The 22776-nt window shown below is 47.2% G+C and overlaps 1 protein-coding gene and 1 non-coding gene across 4 annotated transcripts in view; one reads left to right on the top strand and one right to left on the bottom strand.

Moving 5' to 3' along the window:
* Window positions 1-22776, bottom strand: part of LOC135901824 (uncharacterized) — a 34263-nt gene that overhangs the window by 7197 nt on the left and 4290 nt on the right. For all 3 annotated transcript variants that reach the window (XM_065431673.1, XM_070533599.1, XM_065431674.1), the window contains exons 2-4: window positions 22302-22479; window positions 17117-17267; window positions 16946-17041 (exon numbers count right to left, since the gene is read on the bottom strand). In XM_065431673.1, coding sequence (XP_065287745.1) covers window positions 16946-17041; window positions 17117-17267; window positions 22302-22479 — 425 coding nt within the window. The remainder of the gene's footprint in view (window positions 1-16945; window positions 17042-17116; window positions 17268-22301; window positions 22480-22776) is intronic.
* On the top strand, window positions 14248-14322 carry TRNAF-GAA (transfer RNA phenylalanine (anticodon GAA)). Its single transcript has one exon. It is a non-coding gene; the product is annotated as a tRNA-Phe (tRNA).

Raw genomic sequence — 22776 nt, 5'->3', positions numbered from 1 at the left:
AGCATGCAGCTGAGTACGCCACCCTGGGGTACCCCAGTTTCCTGTATAAATGTACGCGACAGTGCAGGACCTATTTTCACTCGAAATGTACGGTTAGGTAGCTCTCTATAATATTTAACACATTCCCGCGGATACCTAGCGCGGAAAGATCGCGCAGGATTCCGTACCGCCAGGCTGTGTCGTACGCTTTTTCCATATCCAGAAATACAGATAAGAAAGATTGCTTGTGCACGAAGGCATCGCGAATGCTCGCTTCGATCCGCACAAGATGGTCGATTGTAGATCGCCCTTCACGAAAACCACGTTGAAATGGGTCAAGCATTTTACTGGACTCGAGGAGATGCACGAGACGGCGATTGATCATTTTTTTCAAATACCTTACAAAGGCAACTTGTCAGGGCTATCGGGCGGTAACTTGCCACTGAGGAAGGATCTTTGCCTTGTTTCAAAACCGGGATCACAATGGCTTCTTTCCATGCAGTCGGGAGGTATCCCGCAGCCCAAATCGTGTTGAAAATTGTGACTAGTGTAACTCTGGTGTCTTTATGTAAGTTTTTGATCATTTCATACATGATTCTGTCAGATGCCGGTGCAGAGCTCTTGCATGCGCTCAAGGCAGCTCTGAACTCGGCAATGCTAAAAGGACAGTTGTATGGTTCATTCTGTTGACATTTTCTCATGAGTGGCTTCCATTCTTCTATTTGTTTATATTTCAGAAAGGATTGCGAGTAATGGTTGGCACTTGACACGCTCTCAAAGTGCTCCCCAAGTGAGTCCGCCTGATCTTGTAGGGTATCGCCTTCTGTGTTTACCAAAGGGAGTGCATGTGCTTGTCGCCCTCTTATCCTATTGACCCTGTTCCAGGCTTTCGCCTCATCTCTGAACGAGTTAATACTTGATAGAAACTTGTGCCAACTTTCTCGTCTGGCCTGTCGGCGGGTTCGCCTGCCTTCGGATTTTACTTTTTTAAAGTTGACTAGATTCTCTGCGGTGGGAGAAGCGCGTAGCAACCCCCACGCCGTGTTCTGTTTTTTACGAGCGATCCTACAATCGTCGTTCCACCATGGGACACGCCGTTTGCAGGCCAAGCCTTTTACTTCTGATATGCATTTATATGCGACATCTATTATGAATGCTGTAAAAAACTCGGCTGCAGCGTCAATTCTTAACGAAGACAGGTCAGCCCATGAGATACTAGTTAGAGATCGAAATTTCTCCCAATCAGCTGTCTCAATCTTCCACATAGGAGCATATGGTGGATATTCGTATTCTTTATATGATCTTAGCAGTATAGGGAAGTGGTCGCTACCGTAAGGGTTGTCGGTAACTTCCCATTCAAGTTCAGGCAGTACAGACGGGGAGACTATACTAAGATCTATTGACGAAAAGGATCGGTTTGCAAGAGAGTAATATGTGGGCTCTTTCTTATTGAGAAGGCACGCTCCAGAAGAGAAAAGGAACTGTTCAACAAGGCGACCTCGCGCATCTATACGAGAGTCGCCCCACAGGGAGCTGTGCGCATTGAAATCGCCAAGAACAGCATAAGGTTCTGGCAATTGATCGATCAAGGAGTGAAATTCATGTTTGTTCAGTTAGTAATGCGGGGGTATGTAAAGGGAGCAAATGGTGATGAGTTTGTTTAGTAGGACAACTCGAACCGCCACTGCTTCAAGGGGCGTTTGTAGCTGTAAAGGTTGACATGCAATACTTCTATGAGTAAGAATCGCAACACCACCTGATGATGCGACGGCATCATCGCGATCTTTGCGAAACGTAAGATACGTACGGAGAAAGTTTGTGTGTTTAGATTTTAAGTGTGTTTCCTGTAAACACAGCACTTTTGGATTATGTTTGTGGATGAGTTCTTGCAAATCATCAAGTTTTCTAAGGAGACCTCTGATGTTCCATTGGATGATTTGTGTATCCATGTTTAAGGTGAATTGGATGATATGTGGTGTTTAATGGCGCAAGGGCCACGTTTGGCCAAAGAGCGCCATGACAAGTGGTGATGTTGACGATGTATTATGGAGATGTGACTTGGCTGTAAAGTGGCCTAAAAATTGTCGCTCTAAAGTGCGTAAAATCTACGTGCTATAAAATTATGGCGATGACTAATGACGAATACTATGAACACTAGAATGTATTGGGAAAAATGATGCAATGTACAAAATATGTGAGATGCTAAAATTTTCTAAGGGCACCACTGCCTCGTCAAAACCCTTGAACCCAAGGGACGAGAGGCATGTGCTATTCGAAACAAATATCACAGCGCTATCCTCTATAGAGAGGAGGCGCTACGAACGTATGGGCTAGTTACATGTAATACAACATCTTTCAGAAAACCTAGGACAGTGCTGGTGTCAAAGAGCGGTTCTGCACCGAGTAACATAACAGGATGAAGGGGGATGTGCTGCCGGTATGCTAGGGGAAAATGCTTCTTTCTTTCATATTCGGCTTCCCGACACTCCAGCAGGACGTGGAGGACGGTCAGCCTCTCCCCGCATCTACCGCAGGTTGGAGGCTCGTTTCCAGTGAGTAAAAAGTTGTGCGTGCCAAATGTGTGTCCTATTCTTAGGCGACAGAATAGGACATCTGTCCGGCGTGACTTTGTTACAGGAGGCCAGAAACCTAATTTTGGCTTTATTACATGCAACTTATTATTTGTTTCCAGGTCCCAGAATCGTTGCCAGTAGTTTCGCAGTTTCCTTCTTAAGAAGGGTTTCAGGTCTGTGACAGGGACCGCAGCAGTAGAATTAACAGTGTGTGATGCAATTGATGTGGCCATCTGGTCCGCTAGAACATTACCCTGGATGCCCCTATGGCCAGGCACCCAGCATATAATCACATGCTGGTTTGATACATATGCTTTATATAAGATGGAATAGAGTTCAATTAATATAGGATTTTTGTGCTTACAGAACGACATCAAAGACTTCACAACACTAAGGGAGTCCGTATATATAACTGATTTTTCGAGTTTTGATTTCCTTATATGCTTCACGGTCGACAATATTGCGCAGGCCTCAGCCGTGAAGATACTAGTTTCCGGATGCAGTAAATCGGATTCCGAGAAGGATGGACCGACGGCTGCATATGACACCCCCTCGCGTGACTTCGATGCATCTGTGTAGAACTCATCATCATCATGTTTAAGGTGAATTGGTGCTGTGTTTACGGAGACGGAGTGGATGCCTTATATTACAGAGCCCTTTCGAGGCCCTGTAATAGGTGTTTTGTTCTTTCTGAAGCGTTCGAGCGATTCTCGACGCTCCTTAGGCGTTTGCTGCGCCTTGGGGACAGGTGTAGTGTCCATTGCCTCGTGTGAGGCGCCGGACAAGCGCTCTTGCGAGCGAGAGGTTTTCAGAGGGAGTCCCGCCTTGGAGGGCAAGACCCCTGTGCCCACCAGCCCGGAGGTCGATGAGGCTCCCTGAGGGATTGGGCTGCGCTGGCCATTGCCAGCGCTGGAAGGGGCCTCAGAGGTTGGGGCAGCCTCGGCTGCACCCACCTTTGAGGTGGATGGTCCCTTCTCCTCGGTTGACGGAGCAGCGCTAGCTGCAACCGCCGCGGGGGCAGATGGCGTAACTGCCGACTCACTGCCTGTGGGTCGGACAGCCGCCGGAGGCCGTTGTGACGCTGCCCCCTTGCGCGCCACATCGGCAAAGCTGCTCTTAGACAGGTATGACACCCGCCTACGTGCCTCCTTGAAAGATATATTTTCTTTGACTTTGATTGTCACAATCTCTTTTTCTCTTTTCCAGGACGAACAAGCGCGCGAGTATGCGGCGTGCTCGCCATCACAGTTGACACAATGTGGAGTCTTCTGGCATGTTTCGGAGGAATGTTCAGTGTCCCTACACTTGGCACATGTCAGCCGGCCTCGACAGTTCTGTGAACTGTGGCCGCACCTTTGGCACTTAAAGCATCTGAGAGGATTGGGCACGTATGGCCTAACACGAAGTTTGATATAACCGGCCTCGATGGACTCGGGGAGGACACTTGAACCGAACGTGAGTATCAGGTGTTTCGTGTTGATCTCTTTACCGTCTCGCCTGATCTTAATTCGCTTAACATTTATTACATTCTGTTCACTGAAGCCCTCCAAGAGTTCAGCTTCAGTGAGCTCTAGCATGTCATCGTCCGAGACAACGCCGCGGGTGGTGTTCATGGTACGGTGCGGAGTTACTGTTATTTGGGTTTCGCCAAATGAGACGAGTTTCGGCAGTTTCTCGTACTGCTTCTTATCGTGGAGCTCCAAGAGAAGATCACCACTTGTCATTCTCGACGCCTTATATCCTGTTCCAAAAACTTCAAATGAAAGAGAAGGGTCCCCGCAGGGGCGTCTGCGCAAGCAGGCGTTTGGTGTGTTGCGACACCACGGACCCGAGCACACGAGGGTTGGACCCTCCCGCGTGTAGCCGTGCGCGGCTTAGCCGTGTCTGGGGAAAAGGGGATCCTGGGGGTTGAGCTGAGGCTGGGTGTTTGGACCTTTAAGGCCCCCCGGCGGAGGCAACACACCCCTTTGGCCTCTGCTTCACATAGACGGCACCCCCGGACTGACCCACCCGGGGGAAATCGGTAGTTGCCTTTTCCTGTCTCTCTCTCCCTACAACCTTCGTCTTTTCCTTACTTTCCACCTTTCATGTCTCCTTCTCATTTCTTTATTACTTCCGACCTTCCTGGCAGCAAGGGTTAACCTTGTGTGAGTAGCCAACCTTGGTTATATCATATTGGGTTATAGCGGCAACGTACAGCTGGCGTTAGCAGGCCCTGTTTTTCAGACCCTGCAGCGTCCCCTTGTTGGACTCCATGGTGGGTGGCTGGCGTTGCTGCCGAAAACTACACGTCCACACATGGCTACTTCCTTCCCTCCATTACTTGATCGCCCTCAGAAAAGAGGGCGCACCGATGAAGTCTTTCAATTTTTTGGCCGCCAAAAAGAATCGTTCCCCCGTTTCCATGTTATCCATTCCGCAAAATCAGATAAACCAGTAAGAACTATCTCACCCTTCCTTGTTTCTAAGTCATTGACTGAAGCCTTTGGTCCTGGATATAAGGCGTCGAGGATGGCAAGCGGTGATCTCCTCTTGGAGCTCCGCGATCAAAAACAATATGACAAATTGTCAACATTAGTGTCATTTGGGGAAACCCAAATAATTATAACCCCGCACCGCACGATGAACACCACCCGTGGTGTTGTCTCTGATGATGACCTGATGGAGCTCACTGAGGCTGAACTCTTGGAGGGCTTCAGTGACCAGAATGTTGTAAACGTTAAACGAATTAAGATGAGGCGAGATGGAAAAGAGATCAAGACGAAGCACCTGATACTCACTTTCGGCTCAAGTGTCCTTCCCGAGTCCATCGAGGCTGGTTATATCAAACTTCGTGTTCGGCCATACGTTCCCAATCCTCTCAGATGTTTTAAGTGCCAACGTTTCGGCCACAGTTCACAGAACTGTCGAGGCCGGCTGACTTGTGCCAAGTGCAGTGACAAAGAACATTCCTCTGAAACGTGCCAGAACACTCCGCATTGTGTTAATTGTGATGGTGAGCACGCCGCGTACTCGCGGTCGTGCCCTTCCTGGAAAAAAGAAAAGGAAATCGTTACAATCAAGGTCAAGGAAAACATAACTTTCAGAGAGGCACGGAGGCGGGTATCATACCTGCCCAAGAAAACCTTTGCCGATGTGGCGCGTCAGGGGGCAGCGTCACAACGGCCTCCGGCGACTGTCCGACCCACACGCAGTGAGTCGGCAGTTACGCCATCTGCCCCCACGGTGGTTGCAGCTAGCGCTGCTCCGCCAACCGAGGAAAAGGGGCCATCGACCCCGAAGGTGGGCGCAGCCGAGGCTGCCTCAACCTCCCAGGTCCCTTCCAGTGCTGGCAATGGCCGGCGCAACCAAATCCCCCAGGGAACCCCACCGACCTGCGGGCTGGTGGGCGCAGGGGTCCTGCCCTCCAAGGCGGGCCCTTCCCTGGTGACTTCTCGCTCGCAAGAGCACGTGTCCGGCGCCTCACAAGAGGCAATGGACACCACAACTATCCCCAAGGCGCCCCAGGCGCCTAAGGAGCGGCGAGGTTCCCTCGAACGCTTCAAAAAGAGCAAAACCCCGGTTACAGGGCCTCGAAAGGGCTCTGTAATCTAAGACATCCCTTCCGTTTCCGTAAACACAGCACCAATTAAATTTAAAATATGGATACACAAATCATTCAGTGGAATGTCAGAGGTCTACTTAGGAATCTAGATGATGTTCAAGAACTTATCCATAAACACAATCCAAAAGTGCTGTGTTTACAGGAAACACACTTAAAATCCAAAAACACAAACTTTCTCCGTACCTATGTTACGTTTCGCAAAGATCGCGATGATGCCGTCGCATCATCGGGTGGTGTGGCGATTCTCACTCATAAAAGTATAGCATGTCAATCTTTACAGCTACGTACGCCCCTTGAGGCAGTGGCGGTGCGAGCTGTTCTGCTAAACAAACTCATCACTATTTGCTCGCTTTATATACCCCCACATTACACATTAACTAAACATGAATTTCAGTCCTTTATAGATGAATTGCCAGAACCTTATCTGGTTCTAGGCGACTTCAATGCACACAACTACCTTTGGGGCGACCCTCGTATAGATGCGCGAGGACGTCTTGTTGAACAGTTCCTTTTCTCTTCTGGTGCTTGTCTACTGAATAAGAAGGAAGCGACATACTATTCTCTTGCAAACAGAACATTTTCTTCAATAGATCTTAGCCTAGTCTCCCCGTCACTACTGTCTGAACTCGAATGGCAAGTTAACAACAATCCTTACGGAAGCGACCACTTCCCAATACTGCTTAGAACACCTGAAGAAAAGGAATATCCACCACAGGCTCCTAGGTGGAAAGTTGACACTGCCGACTGGGAAAAATTTCGAACTCTATCTTGTATTTCGTGGGATGACATGTCCTCGCTAGAAATTGACGCTGCTGTCGAATATTTTACAGCCTTCATAATAGATGCCGCATCTAAATGTATATCACAAGTAAATGGTCTGTCCTGCAAACGGCGTGTCCCGTGGTGGAACGACGATTGTAGGATCGCACATAAAAATCAGAACAAAGCGTGGGGGTTGCTACGCGCCTCCCCCACTGCAGAGAATCTTATTAACTTTAAAAAAGTAAAATCACAAGGCAGGCGAACCCGCCGGCAGGCCAGAAGAGAAAGCTGGCAAAAGTTTTTATCAAGTATTAACTCGTTTAGGGATGAGGCCAAAGCCTGGAACAGAGTAAATAGGATTAGAGGGCGGCAAACACATTCACTCCCCCTGGTAAACCCACAAGGCGATACCCTGCTTGAACAAGCAGACTCACTTGGGGAGCACTTCGAGAGTGTATCAAGCTCCAACCATTATTCGCAAACATTCCTGAAATATAAAGAAATAGAAGAATGCAAGCCACTCATCAATAAATGCCGACAGAATGAACCCTATAATTGCCCATTTAGTGCTGCCGAGTTGAAAGCGGCCTTGAGCGCATGTAAGAGTTCCGCACCAGGATCTGATAGAATCTTATATGAAATGCTCAAAAACGTACACAATGACACGCAACTTACACTACTTACACTTTTCAACACCATCTGGGATGCAGGGTACCTTCCAACCGCGTGGAAAGAAGCCATTGTAGTCCCTGTTTTGAAACAAGGCAAAGACCCTTCCTCGGTGGCAAGTTACCGCCCGATAGCCCTCACAAGCTGCATTTGTAAGGTGTTCGAAAAAATGATAAATCGGCGACTTATTCATTTCCTTGAAGAGAGCAAAATGCTTGATCCTTATCAGTGCGGCTTCCGAGAAGGGCGCTCCACAACCGATCATCTCGTGCGTGTTGAAGGGAATATCCGGGACGCATTTATACATAAACAGTTCTTCCTATCGATATTTCTCGATATGGAAAAGGCGTATGACACAACGTGGCGTTACGGAATCTTAAGAGACCTGTCAGAAATGGGCATCCACGGTAATATGTTTAATATAATAAAAAGCTATCTTTCAAATCGTATTTTCCGGGTAAAAGTCGGCAATGCACTCTCACGTCCTTTTACGCAAGAAACGGGTGTACCCCAAGGAGGCGTGCTCAGCTGCACGCTCTTTATCGTGAAGATGAACACGCTTCGTGCTTCACTACCACCCGTCGTCTTTTACTCTGTCTATGTGGACGACATTCAAATAGGTTTCAAATCTTGTAACCTCGCAGTCTGCGAGAGACAGGTACAGCATGGCCTGAACAAAGTGTCAACGTGGGCAGACAGGAATGGATTTAGGATCAATCCTAACAAAAGCTCTTGTGTTCTTTTTACAAGAAAGAGAGGACTTATCCCAGATCCTTGCATAGAACTGCGTGGACAGCAGATACCTGTAAACAAAGAACACAAATTTCTGGGTGTCATACTTGACTACAAACTCACTTTCGTCCCCCACATTAAATATCTTAAACAAAAATGTCTGAAAACAATGAATCTAATGAAACTTCTATCCCAGACTACGTGGGGTAGTGACAGGAAGTGTCTAATGAATATCTATAAGAGCCTCATTCGATCACGACTAGACTATGGTGCCGTGATCTATCATTCTGCAGCCCCGAGCGCGCTAAAGATGCTAGATCCGGTCCACCATCTAGGAATCCGACTGGCCACAGGCGCTTTCAGAACGAGTCCCATACAAAGTTTATATGTAGAATCAAATGAGTGGTCACTTCATCTGCAGAGAACATACATTAGCCAAACATATTTTCTGAAAGTCCACTCAAATCCACAACATCCCTGTTTTAATACCATTAATGACATGACATATGCTACACTCTTTCGCAATCGTCCCTCCGTAAGACAGCCTTTCTCGCTGCGTGTGAGGGAGCTTAGTGATCAAATGCACGTCCCACTCCTCGAGCTCCCCCTAATGCATCCAGCCAAGCTGCTACCTCCTTGGGAGTGGCAGCTGATACAATGCGACACATCTTTCGTTCAAGTTACAAAGCACGCTTCAGATATCGAAATCCAAATGCATTTCCGGGAACTCCAGCACAAACACTCCTGCACGGAGTTCTACACAGACGCATCGAAGTCACATGACGGGGTGTCCTATGCAGCCGTCGGGCCATCCTTCTCGGAATCCGACGCACTGCATCCGGAAACTAGTATCTTCACGGCTGAGGCCTACGCAATACTGTCGACCGTGAAGCATATAAGGAAATCAAAACTCAAAAAATCAGTTATATATACGGACTCCCTAAGTGTTGTGAAGGCTTTGATATCGTTCTGCAAGCACAAAAATCCTGTAATAATTGAACTCTATTCCGTCTTATGTGAAGCATATTCATCTAACCAGTATGTGATTATATGCTGGGTGCCAGGTCATAGGGCCATCGAAGGTAATGTTCTGGCGGACCAGATGGCCACGTCAGTTGCATGGCATTCTGCTAATCCCACCGCTGCAGTTCCTGTCACGGATCTGAAGCCCTTCTTACGGAGGAAACTACGCAACCACTGGCAACGCCTATGGGACGCGGAAACAAATAATAAGCTCCACGTGATCAAGCCACAGTTAGGATTCTGGCCCTCTGTAACAAAATCACGCCGAACAGATGTCCTATTCTGTCGTCTGAGAATAGGACACACATTTGGCACGCATAACTATTTACTCACTGAAAATGATCCCCCAACCTGCGGTAGATGCGGGGAGAGGCTGACCGTCCTCCACGTCCTCCTGGAGTGTCGGGAAGCCGAATATGAAAGAAAGAAACATTTTCCCTTAGCCTACCGGCAGCGCATCCCCCTTCATCCTGTTATGTTACTCGGCCAAGAACCTTTGTTTGACACCAACGCAGTCCTAAATTTTCTGAAAGATGTTGTCTTGCATGTTTTTAGCCCTACATGTTCATAGCGGGTCCTCTCTTCAGAGGACGCCGCTGTGATAGCTCCTTGGTATAGCACATGCCTCTAGACCCTTGTTTTCAAGGGCTCTGGCGAGGCAGCAGTGCTCGAAGTAATTTTACCATCTTATACATTTTATATTTTGCATCATTCTTGTACGATGGATTTTAATGTTCATAGTATTCGTCATTAGTCATCGCCATAATTTTATAGTACGTAGATTTTACGCACTTTACTGCGACTATTTTAGGCCACTTTACAGCCAAGTCACATCTTCCATAATACATCCTTAACACTACCACCAGTCATGGCGCTCTTTGGCCAAACCTGGCCCTTGCGCCACAAAACAACATACATCATCATCAAAGAGAAGGGTCCATTGTGGCCTATGCACCTTCGCTAGCGGACAGCTCTCCTTGCACTACTCAGTTCGCGCCAAGGCTTCGATGGGGGCGCTGGTGACGGGTTTTTCCGCAGTGCCGCGTGGGCAGAGTCTGAGGTCTATATTGCCTGAAAATGGTGCGTGCAATACAGAAACTATAGAGCTATACGCACTTCACAGCTGTCATTCTGGAAGAGTATCTTTTTTAGATAGTCATCGCTATTTTTTTAATGTGTAGAGATTATTTTTTAATCATGTTTATGCTAAGTGGAAATTATTTTTCAATCATGTTTGTGCTAAGTGGAAATAAATGTGCCCCCCTCCCCCCGATATGTTGAACAAAAACAAGTCATCATGTCCGCTGATATACGGCAGATAGCGCAGAAAGGGTCCAAGCTCAACGGCACATGCCCCTGTGGGCTCGGGGACCTGTAACGCGCCCTTGATCTACCTTTGTCACGTGTGGGGCCCTAAGAGGTCCCAGACACAAGGGCAAGAGCAGATGTTTTTGAAAAAAAAATGTTTTGTACAACTTTTTCAAAAAGGATTCTTAAAAAATTCTCGGTGCTAGCCGCGCAAACGCGTTAGTGCCACTTCTCGCACGTTCGTCGTTGTCGTTATCTTCCACAGCTGGCTGTGTTGTGCAAAAAACTACCATCAGCAGAAATGACTCGAGCGTCGTCGTCTTTCACAGCTGGCTCCGTTGCCGCTGTCCGTTGCCGAAGTGTAAAATTTCACTTCTGTTGTTGTAATGGGGAGGCCGCGTTTACGGGGGTAGGCGCCATTGCTTAAGGGAGTATGAGCCATTCATTGTCTTACATGACGGACACATTTAATAAGAGAGGTGGCATGCGAATGTGTGTCCGTACCTATACCGCCACGACGACCACAGATTAGGACATTAAATATGTTCGTACCTTTGCTCCGTACTCTGGATCACCTATGTGTCGTTCGCTAAACAGCTTGGCTGGTCACCCACTTTCACGGAGTGGAATGGCACTGAATTGTTTTCCCTTTTTTTTTTTGACTGGCGCAGAATATTAAAAGCCATTGGACCTGCGACCATCTGACATGCCTTTCTTCATCCTCCTTCGTTATGTACCATAGTCTTATTAGGATGCGGTTGCGGCGTCAGTTTTTCTAGACATGCCATTCATAACTATGCGTAATAGTTAATCAATGTTAAACGTGACAGGTATTTCATAACCTATATATAAAGCTAGTCAAAATCAATACAAGGCAAGGAGATGTACATAATTTCCAAAAATAAAATTTTGTATTTTGCAGATTTTTTGCCTTCTAAACATTGTTATGAAATGCTAGCTATGGAAAGTCATTTTCCAATATTTTTACAACATGTGTTTTCAATGTGCCTTATTCAACACCTGTGTGTGCTGCATGTATTTTTCCTGTGTTAGCACTGTGCCCAGATTCCTAAAGTGCTGTTCACTTGCAAAGTGCTATGATGTTGTAATACTATTCCTTCGTGAATAATTTCATTTTGATGCAGAAGTGACACGGCTGCCATATGTGCACATGTCTGCGTGTCATACAAAGGCTCTCTTATACCTTCACATATTTTATTTAAGTATGTGAAGTAGGGGCTTTTAATGATGTATGCCTTTAATGCATTTGCAAAAGTACGCATTTAGCTCACAATACTGAATTGTTTCGGATTAGTAGGTTGTGGCGTGCTTTAATTTTAACTTAAAACCAGTCGTATTCAATAGATGTACATTTACTAGAAATCCTGAATGACACTGCTTCCAAAAAAGCATACCAGTACCAATGATCTGCAATAGCGTACTATTAACACATACATCAGTTAACCTTTTCTTTTACATGTGCAAATTGCATATATTCTCGGGCAAGCGAATAAGCCTTCATACGGGAGTTCTACGCATAGTCTAACCACTAACTTGTCAAAACTTCCCCCAAGAAGAATACGGAGGGAACATTAGCTTGGCTTCAGGAGCGCTTGCGGAGTGCTAGGTCTATTGCTCAGCTTGTACAAACCGGATTGTAGACAAACTTTTGGCTTGAGCAAGCCCAACTGTAGACGTCTTCTAGAAGGGTCGAATCGCCGCATACTCTTATTGCTCCATCCCGCTTCAAAACAGGCACCACCGCAGGGGCGTACTCGCTGCTCGTTACCGGTAGCAGAGCTTAAATCTTTAGGGAAAATGGAGTGCTTCGAGCTTGGAAAAATTTTGATGTCTTCCCATCTTTGAAAACAAGTGTTGCCTTCTCATCTCGGATGGTGCCTAACTCGTTCTTGAAGAGGCCCTTGTGGCGGCCAAGCAAGGGCTTTAGCTCGGGCACTCGTTCAACGCTGAGTGATGGCGCACAATGTAGCTGTTGCAGGCCGCAAACTTGCTTCCCATCAATGTGCACTTGCTGAAGCCAGTTGCACCCGAACAAAGCTGGACCATCCTGAGGAAGCACCTACAGCGGGAATCGCTGGCCCTGGTCGTTGTGCTCAACTCTAGGAAATACCACATAGCTTCACAGGTTCGCTCGCACAGGTCCTGAGCGTCCACTCAGTTTCCTTCAGAGGTGCTGTCGAAAAATGTGAGCGGAACTGACCCAGTGACATTACCTAAACGGCGGCGCCCGTATCAAGCTCCAGTTGCACAGGAATACCCTCGATGGTTAAGCCGAGCTTGACGGGGTCTCCTGTTTCTACCTCTTTAGTTGCAACACTCTGCAGGGGTGATTCTGATGGTGGTAACACCTAAACGTTCTGTACTGTCACTTCCGCTTCGGCTGCAATTTTCTTTGCCGCCTTAGGCAGGCTTTCTGAATGCGCCATTTGTTTTTGCAACAAAAAAAAGACGTCGCACTGACGTGCAGACACGCATTGGCAGTGTGAGCATAGTTCCTCAATTCGTGGTTTTTCTCGTAGGCAACTTCTACAGCCCGAACTCTCTTTGAGGCTTCGAATGAACAGCTGCAGCGTTAGCCAGTGCAGCTTCTAGTGTTGAACGGTCAATGGCTCGCCGAAACGTTAGATTCTTGTCTTCCAAAAACAAGTGCCTTGTCGACTCTGAGCAAACCACTCACAAATCTGTCGTGAAGTGACTCGTCAGAAAACGCACCAAACTCTCATCTCTGCGCCAATGCCTATAGTTCCGCCACGTGCTGTGGTATCGTTTTGTGCTCCTTCTGCCCTCGGCGATGAAGCTTCATTCGCTCGCCTATGACGGACCGTTCAAGGGCCAAAATGTTTACGAAGCAGTTCGTACAAGCTTTATAGTGACTTCGAGGACGGCTAATTTTGAGCGGGAAGCGACTTGTGGAGCGAATACGTCTGTGGACCCAATATGCTGATGAACGCATCTACCTTCCTCTCCTCCGGAACATCATTGGCGCGAAGGTACGCCTGCACACGCACTTCGTAGCTAGTCCAGTCACTCGTATAATTTTCGAAACGTTCTACTTGCCCTAGCTGCAGACTCGTGGTCGCCTACGCCATACTGTCCAACGTGGCTGCTTCTCTACTCTCCGAGCGCAATCCATCAGAAGGTGAATTCCATTGCTGTCAGGCAGATGGCTGTTCCTTGCTGGCAGCATCCTATCCTCGTCGCCAGTCTACGTCATGTCTGACGGAAGGGCAGCGCAACGGTGGGGCGAAAGCAATCCATCAATTTTACAGCGGCGAGCGAACTGCCCGGTCCTATGTTACAGAAATGAAATTCCGCGCCACCTTAGCTGTCGGCGCTTTTTGAGTACAACCAAAGGGTGAATAAAGGGAAAATCAGACATCCATCCGTTCGTAACAATTGCTACAAAGGAAACGTTTGTTTCCTTTGTAGCAATTGCTACGAAAGGATGGATGTCTGATTTTCCCTTTATTCATTACTTCTCTCCACCTTGCGGGTTTCCGCAGAACTACTACGTCAAACTCTTGCCTTTGCTTCGTGTTGTCGACAAATTCGACTTCGCTTTGCCATCTGCTAGCCGCCTGGTTAGCTCAGATGGTAGAGCGGCTGCCCCGAAAAGGCGGTGGTCCCGGGTTCGAGTCCCGGACCAGAACGAATTTTTCTTCAACTATGAGGCTTTTCTTTCGAGAAACCCGTATGGGTTTCCTTTGTAGCAATTGTTACGAACGGATGGATGTCTGATTTTCCCTTTATCCATTACTTCGCTCCACCTTGCGGGTTTCCGCAGAACTACTACGTCAACCAAAGGGTGATAATGCTTGCGCCGTTGCCAAGGCGCATGCCTAGCTGTGACGCCTCATGGCCTAGGTGCGCGGCATATCGCAACCCTTCATCATCATCATCATCAGCCTGGTTACGCCCACTGCAGGGCAAAGGCCTCTCCCATACTTCTCCAACAACCCCGGTCATGTACTAATTGTGGCCATGCCGTCCCTGCAAACTTCTTAATCTCATCCGCCCACCTAACTTTCTGCCGCCTCCTGCTACGCTTCCCTTCCCTTGGAATCCAGTCCAAGGGAAGGGAAGCGTAGCAGGGGGCGCCACCCTTACCTATCGTTATCAACCTTATTGGACATGATCCGACCCTTATCAGACTTGATCCCACCCTTATCAACTGTTGTCAATGCTTATTAACATTACCAGATTTGATCGGATCATTATAAGCCCTTAGAGCTCTTTAGCACCTTATCCATCCGCGTAGAACCACTATCAACCGTGATGAGACCCATATATCCTCCCATCTCTCCTTATCATCCTTATGAAGTAATTCACTGCATATCGGTCTATGTTGCGCGACGCGAAGCGCATGAGCGCTCATAGATCGGTGGCATTACGGTCGTTGAAGGAACGCCCCAATGGAAGGCGCATCCCCTGAACACCGAAACGCAACGGGGATGTGGCGTGTTTGTATTTAAATTTTAACAAAACAGGAATTTTCCGAATGGCTACAATGCACCAACTCGGCTCTGCATGCAGTTCTGGAGATGGATTTTATTCCACCATCACCAAATATTTCACCGAAGCCTTCATAGAAACAACGATTTATACATTATTTTCTTCATAGTGATTCGTCATACGTGTCGGACAGGTTTCTTCGTTGGGTAGGCACAGAAATGCTTACGCATTGAATATCGCGAAAACTGGTGCCATTCTGCGAATTTGTTCTAAGCGGTTACACTTTGGGTACTTACCAGTTAAAATACGTAAATTTATCTGTCTTGTAAGATACTTCTTTCAAAATGCGTCATTACAAAAATTTTAATAAGTTCGTTATATATTTATATTTTCCTTGCAAATGATGTCAGCCTATTTCTATAATCAAACTCAAGAACTAAAATTTTGCTATCTGTGATAGGCGATTTTAAAAATGTTTTGCTTTTTTTGTAAGCGCAATGTTGCAAATCTTGCCCTGCGAAAAGCGTCATTGTCCTTAGGTTCTCCTATATTTATTAACTAGAGACAGCCGTCATTGAAACGCTTATGGCATATGTACTGTGCATGCGACACAGCCTCCCATATACGTGATTCTACAAAATTTCCACCCAAGCACACAATATGAAGCAGCATTATACGGGGAGATAATTTTTAAGTTCTATGGAATTTTTAAAAATCGTCTGTGGCATATAGCGTAATTTTTGCCTTTGAGCTGCCATGTGCAAAGAGGCGGACATTTTACTGTCACGAGAAACCGAAACACATCTTCAACTAATTCACAAAAATTCACTATATAACTTCATAATTGATTACTTACGGCACACATTGTAATTTTGGGATTGTAGCCAGTGCGTTTGCAAGACGTATACACTTGAAATTAAATTTCAGGATGTCACCACTTTCGGCGTATTATTCGAGATATTAGATTCTACATGGGCTTTGCAGTTACTTTTGAGCTTCAATGCATAGCTTTTTGTTAAAAACTAAGTGGAAGAACAGTGCATCTTTACGGTGAGTTTGATGGCGCACATTTGAATGTTGGTGCCATTCTGGAAATTCCTTCCAAGTGGATGCGCCTCGCTAACTGACCGGATAGAATTCGTAATTTGCAACATGTGGCGTAAATTGATTAAGTTAATTTGTAACTTTTTGTACATTACTTAGATATGTTTCGATTTCTCGTGCAAGTAATGTCGGCCGCTTTTAAAAATGCAGCTAAGGACCAGAATGAGGTCATTTGCAACAGTCTATGTTTAAAAATTTCGGAGAGCTTAGAAATGGTCGCCCCGTATGTGCATTCACTATAGGAGATGCTCTGGTTTGCAGCTACCCGAAGCCGAGAGCAGCGGCGTGAAATGTGCTGTTGAAATGTGCTGTTGTGCTGTGTTGACCGGTGGCTTCGAAGTGCTGCCCTAGCGGCACAACAGGCCTGTGCTCTAAATCGAGCACCACAGAAAAGAGAGAAATGAGGGTTCAAAATACCAGCGCCATCAGTCCACGAACCAACGGATCTGTTGCCCTCGGCGCCGTGCTCTGAAAATCCGTCTGCTACAGCCACGTGGCCCTATTAGTTAAAATTTTCGCAAGGTTATTATCAAACAGTACCTGTAAAAGCTTCAACAACATGTTTATAACATTATATAAGCAGAAGGTAGCGCCAAAATAGACACAATTACAAGGGAGGGAAAGAAGACTCGTGCGATTGTGTCTGTTTGTGCGCTTTCTGTTACAGGTATGACTCGCACATTACGCCACGATAATGTTAGAAGTTCATAATACTTGCCCTTAGCTGTTGTAGCTTGCGCAATTTTTCTGCATTATGCTCTGTGGCTTTAGCCAAACAGACAGCCTCATCTCCTTCCTCGTCGCCTCTGCAAGTCTTTTAAAAAAGCAGCAAATAAATGAACTCAACTTTGACTTTTAGATTGTTTTTTTTATTTCTTTTCGCACTCGCCTTGAAGCGTTTCCTAAGGTCCACCGCACTTGGCACGGTCGCTGTGATTGTCACTGTGTACACGCCAGGGTGAATCGGACATTCTGTGTCCATGGAATCCATCAAGTCATTAGATTCCCTGTTTCCAGACAGGTCACACATAGGATATTCACTGGAAGAAAACCACGATGCTTACTTGCGCTTTTTTACAAAATATGCAGGATAGATACACGCAGTTTACAACATTTCATCTGGTGCAAGAACGTGCACACTGCTCAGTTATATTTGAGAATGCACAAAAACGTACAGTGAACGCTAGGAAAACCAGCTTGAAAATGACAAGTGAAAGAGACTGCGAAGGCCCTTACTAGCAACTGCTGCTATACTAAAGCATTGATACACATTTGCTGATCCGACAAGACGCATAACAATTCAATAATGAAAGTCGTCACGTGGTAGGTACACAGTAAAAATTTTCGTGCCCTTAATGGTGCAAAAGATCAGTGTCATGGCTAACACTCCTGACAGACGGGCGAACTAAAGCTTTTTGAAGCAGACCCCTTTCACGCTCATGAATCCCTTACCATACGGAGTTTCGCCGCTGATACTAGGCACGATGCCTTCTCCTTTAGCTGTTTTCAGAGCAGCGTAGCAGAGCTACGGCGCTCCTTCTTTTAACTGGAACTGACAGAACATTTTCAAAAAGTAGTTTATCATGCTGAAATTGGGTTACTAGCTGCTAAGTATAAGATCGTTGGCCTCCCGAACGCCAAGTTGACGTCCGACCCGTGCCAACGCGTCTTCCATGCTCCGATTCTCAGCTCCGTCTGTCTGCCGATGTAGTCTCATCCAGTTCTGTAGGCTTCTCGAGCCACGCGTTATTTTCCGATTCGATGAGCGCTCTTTTGTGGCGCTTGTTTATTCGTAGGTGTTTGTCTTCTCTATTTTTCTTCACTGCACGAGCACACGTGCTTGCATATATTTAACGTGCTTCGCCGTCGTTTTCGATGCGTCGCCAAGAACTTCAACACAACCTTCATTGAAGGGCCGCAAAGGCCGACTGGCATATACCCAATCACTAAACTTTGGTAACGAAGAGGTTCATGAACACCAGCACGGACCGAGTGGCATATACCCAGTGGTCCACATCAAAGAGTTTTTTCGAACAATGGTACCTACCCAGTTCTGCATCTTACAGTGATCCATGTAGGCGTGAAAGAGATACGTTTTAGAGTGGTACGTGTGTACACATTGCCGAATACTCAGCGACCCAAGTTGGTTCCATGGCTGGTTTCGAACCCTTTTACCTCAGCACAGCAGCACGATGCGCCAGCCATTCGCACACAGACGGGTATGCCCAGTGACTCAGGTACACGGGAAAACGGATACAAACATAGATACAGATACAAACACAGAGACAGATAGATAGCCTCCTGGAAAGTGCGGGGGTACCCTAAGAATACTAACGCATTAACAGAAATGAACGTTCAAAAATATCATGCAAGCACTCATTTAGAGTTAAGGTGTTCGCCATGGGACAAACTAGCGCGTTTTAGGGGTAAAACGTTTTAAACGCGAAGCTTTTCTTTGCGAACCTCGCTGGGTTCTGTGACCGTGGGTGCTGCGATCTGGCTGCTCCTAAAAAGCTGCTCCTTTACCGAATGGGCCAACCAACCACAGCGCCGCTGGTTTCCTTGCAGAAACCAGCAGATGACACTCGCCTCCACGCAACCACATTGGCTCCGGTCGTGCGGGGGTAAGTAAAACAAAAGAACCAGAAAGCTCGCCATCGCGATTCCGGGGCTGCAGAGTAATGAGGAAGTAAGCGCTCCTTGCGGATAGAAAAGATTCAAATTGCGCTACGTAGGTATGCGTACGCTGCCTCTGAAACCATGGTGCGTTCAAGGCGACCGTCGTGCTCATTAGCAGTCAGTACCTCCGCTTAAGAAAAGGCTTGGTATAATTTGTCTGGCCCGCACTTGTGTGTGTGTTTGTGCGCGCATGTGTGGGTGTGTCTCTACTTGTGTTTTGACTCTTTCTGCATAGACACAAAGCTTCGCTGTATATAGATTCCAACTCGTTGGATCTGCTGCATTTTATTACAATGCGTAGTAACGATAATGAATCAACGTTCTACAGTCGGGTTTTACCTTAATGACAGCTAATCATTGTGAAATAAACGAATAAAAATGAGGAACTTGTATGGCTTTCCGTTCTTTTTCAATTCGTTAGCATTTTAGGGTACTTCACGCACTTACTAGGCTAGCTATCTTCGTATGTTTGTGTCTAAAGCCTGCTTCACATGCAAGCGATTGAGCGAATGGAGCGAACAGCGGCGCGGTGCTGCGAAGCTTTTCGCGAGGTTTCGTTTCACACGCATTCGCGCCGCGCGTTTTACGCCGCTGTGAATATCAATGTTGCTGGCAAAAAACGCGGGACTTTCAGCCAGTTTCAGTAGTTGCGACTACCAACATAAGCATTGTTTCGTCCCTACATCTCAAATATTTATTTTATAGATACATATCCTGCGTTCTAAGTATCTAAATCGTGCTTACTTTTCATCTTTTGTGTTTTGTTTGTAAAAAAAAAATGCGCATATGCGGCGCGCAAACTCTGACATAACAAACGCTAGCGTGTCAACCACGATCATGGTGTCAACGGAGATGGATTTATGTGCGCCACATGATGATTCTTACACGCATCTCCTTTTGCTCGCCTTTAAAAAAAAAGGCTTTGTTCAAACTCCGGGTTACAGCGCTGGTGGGTGAGACCTATCTGGGAAAATCGGAAGGGGGAATCCGAGTTCCACACCGCGGTGGGTTGTGTTTGCACGGAAACAGTACTTTACTCTGCAATATTTTTGTACAGATGCCGCTGCTCATGAACGCCGACACCGACTGTTTTCAGGATTATTATGAATTGTTGGCAGAAAAGCTTGAGGCGCTCCATGCCCTTGTTAAATGGCCCCTCACGAAGTCCTTCATTGTGCTGGAACCCATACCGCCACGCGCAAGACTTGTAATGACTATTAGGTACTAGGTAGTTCGCCGCCTTTCATTGATAAATCGCTGATCCGAGTACGCCAGATTTACTCCTGCGCTTTCTTCCAGGTAAATGACATCGGGGATACAAATTCAGGATGTCTCCCTGGCATTCAGAGAGGGAATCCCCACAGTTGATATTAGCAAGCAGCAAGTAAATAAACATCGTCCTATGCGCAGGCTTTCCCGCACCAGTCCTCCACTGGTCACGTGGCGAGGCGGGCCGTCATTGGTTCGGAAGCGGTGCTGCCGCTCTGCCGCCGCGGTGAAATTCCAACTTGCCCGAAACTCGCCGCTCTAGCCGCTAGTGCCTTCGCGGCGGCAGGAATCGCGAGCATTTTCGCTTGCATGTGAAACAGGCTTAGCAGTTCTCCCGCTCAGCTGGTCACTCGGCACTCCATGGTCAAATGGATAGCGTATCTGGTTGCTGTGTTGAGGGAACATGGTTCGAAACCAACCGTCAGACCAACTTGGGTCAGCAGTGTGCGACAATGTGTACACATGTGCCGCTCTTCAACGAACCTCTTTCACGTCGATATGGGTTACTGCAGATGCGGGACTGTGTAGGTACCGCTGTTTAATGAACCTCTATGACACCCACTTGGAGCACCGTGCATGTGCCAGTATGTGTGTGCCACTCTTCTATGAACATTGTTGACACCAACTTGGGCAACTAGGCATACGCCCCTGGGAATTTTCCACTCTACAATGACGAATACTTTGCTTTAAATTTATGCGACGCTGGGTGGAATCGAACCACGTCGCAAGGGTTCCTCAAGGACACCAACCCAAAACTTTAGCTGGCTGCTCCATAGTTGCACATGAGACGTGTTTCACGCCATCGCTTTAGGGAGCTGCGCCATGAATCCACTGGGTATGTGACGCTCTTCAATGTACATTTCGTCAACTTGGGTCACTGAGTATGTGAAGCTGGGTGTGCGGCAAACGGGGGAACAATTCTCAGCGTTTGCAGGCATCGGCGCGCCATGCCTCTAGTCTCAGAGGCTGCGCGGGGATTTCTCGGCAGCGGCACTAGTTGGCGCAGCGTGTCTAGAAAGATTAGGATTCCTCACCATACTCAGGGACAACTTTCTCTGGTTATGAAGGGAAAGTTGCGGAGGCAAAGCGCGCACAAGTGAGAGCGATTTGGATGAGTCCCGCGTTTTCATCCATGTTAGTTTAAGCTGGCGAAGAGAAGACGTGAACACCTTGTTAGCAACAGGTAAATAAGACAAAACACACCACTGAATGTAAAAGTTTACTTATTTTGCGGTTTTTCTCTTCCCCGTCTGGGCAAATGCGAAGCCGTCGCACCATGAAGCTGTGTCGATTCAGCGTCTGTTCCGTGCAACCAAAAGCACTGCCAAACGCTGGCGGTCTACTTGACGCAGTAACACATGTGCTTCTGCACATATGTTACCGCGTCAAGTAGACCGCCAGCGTTTGGCAGTGCTCCGCCCCCGTAGTTTTCCCTTCATAGCCACAGAAAGTTGTCCGCGAGTATAGCAGCGCCGCCGTTCAGGGTGGGGTCACCCTTTGACCCAGGCCACGCCACCTTCCAAAAGTGCATCGCTCTAAAAGAACGAGATAGAGCTTGCGGTGGCGCGCCGCTTGTTGCTTCAGTGAAAGCGCACTTATGCAAAACCATTACCGCTTCTGCCCCGCTACTAAGCGATCCGCTGTATATCCATAGCGATCCATCGACCACTCGTATATATGGAGACTTACGTTCACGAGACAGAACCACACGTTATCAAAATTAATCCAGAGCACCCCCCCCCCTCTATCTCACAGCCCTAGTATATAGCTTTGGGACGTTATATACACCCCATGAACAAATTACGCGAAGGATTCGACGCCAGAAGTTGCGTTCGGGTGCAGTGAAGCAACAAGCCATAACAGCACTGGCTACAGACATGCGTTGTTCTGTAGCTTGGTGCAGACAGCGCAACGGAAGCGTGACAAAAAACACAGTTTGGTCTGGGCAGTGAGACGACCTGTCTCACCTAAATGGGAACGTTTGGTGAACTTACACTAGTAGCAGCAATAATATAACGAACCGAATACGTACACCGCATTCTTACGATCGCACTTTGCGGGGCTAAAAGAGAAGACCACCGTGAATAGCTTTAGTTCTGAGCCTTCTGAAGTTCTCGTCTGCTTACCACGAACCGAAGTTTTTCTGGCAGGACCTATCGTAGGCGGAGGGCTTCAGCACGTCTATCGTCGCCGTTGGCTGGTCGCCGAGCTCGTCGTCGCTTGTTATTGTGAACGTCATAGTCATGTCCTGACCATAAATGGCGTTCGATACCCTCACTGCACTGAACCGAACCGGATAAGTGCCTGGAAAACCAGAACACGTGTGGAAGATAAAATGCGTGCAGGCGGAGTTCTTTTAAACAAACACTTCTTGCTTTCTTACACCCTGACAATGGCCGCGTTGGTGACTAATGGTTTCCCATTTACGGCAAAGCACCTGTCCCTACAACTGTACGGAGCTCGAGCTTAGTTGCCACAAATGGTTATCTGTTACGAGAATTCTCAATGCTTGGCTTTACTATTTTGGGCACGGACTACTAAAAAATTGCAAAGCTCGGCCAAGCGTTGCTTATCAACTTCGTTAGGATTCTGAACAGCTCA

Source organism: Dermacentor albipictus, chromosome 2, assembly GCF_038994185.2.
Source record: "Dermacentor albipictus isolate Rhodes 1998 colony chromosome 2, USDA_Dalb.pri_finalv2, whole genome shotgun sequence".
Classification (NCBI taxonomy): domain Eukaryota; kingdom Metazoa; phylum Arthropoda; class Arachnida; order Ixodida; family Ixodidae; genus Dermacentor; species Dermacentor albipictus.
Note: the sequence above shows the minus strand (reverse complement) of the source record. Positions and strands in the feature narration are given on the sequence as shown.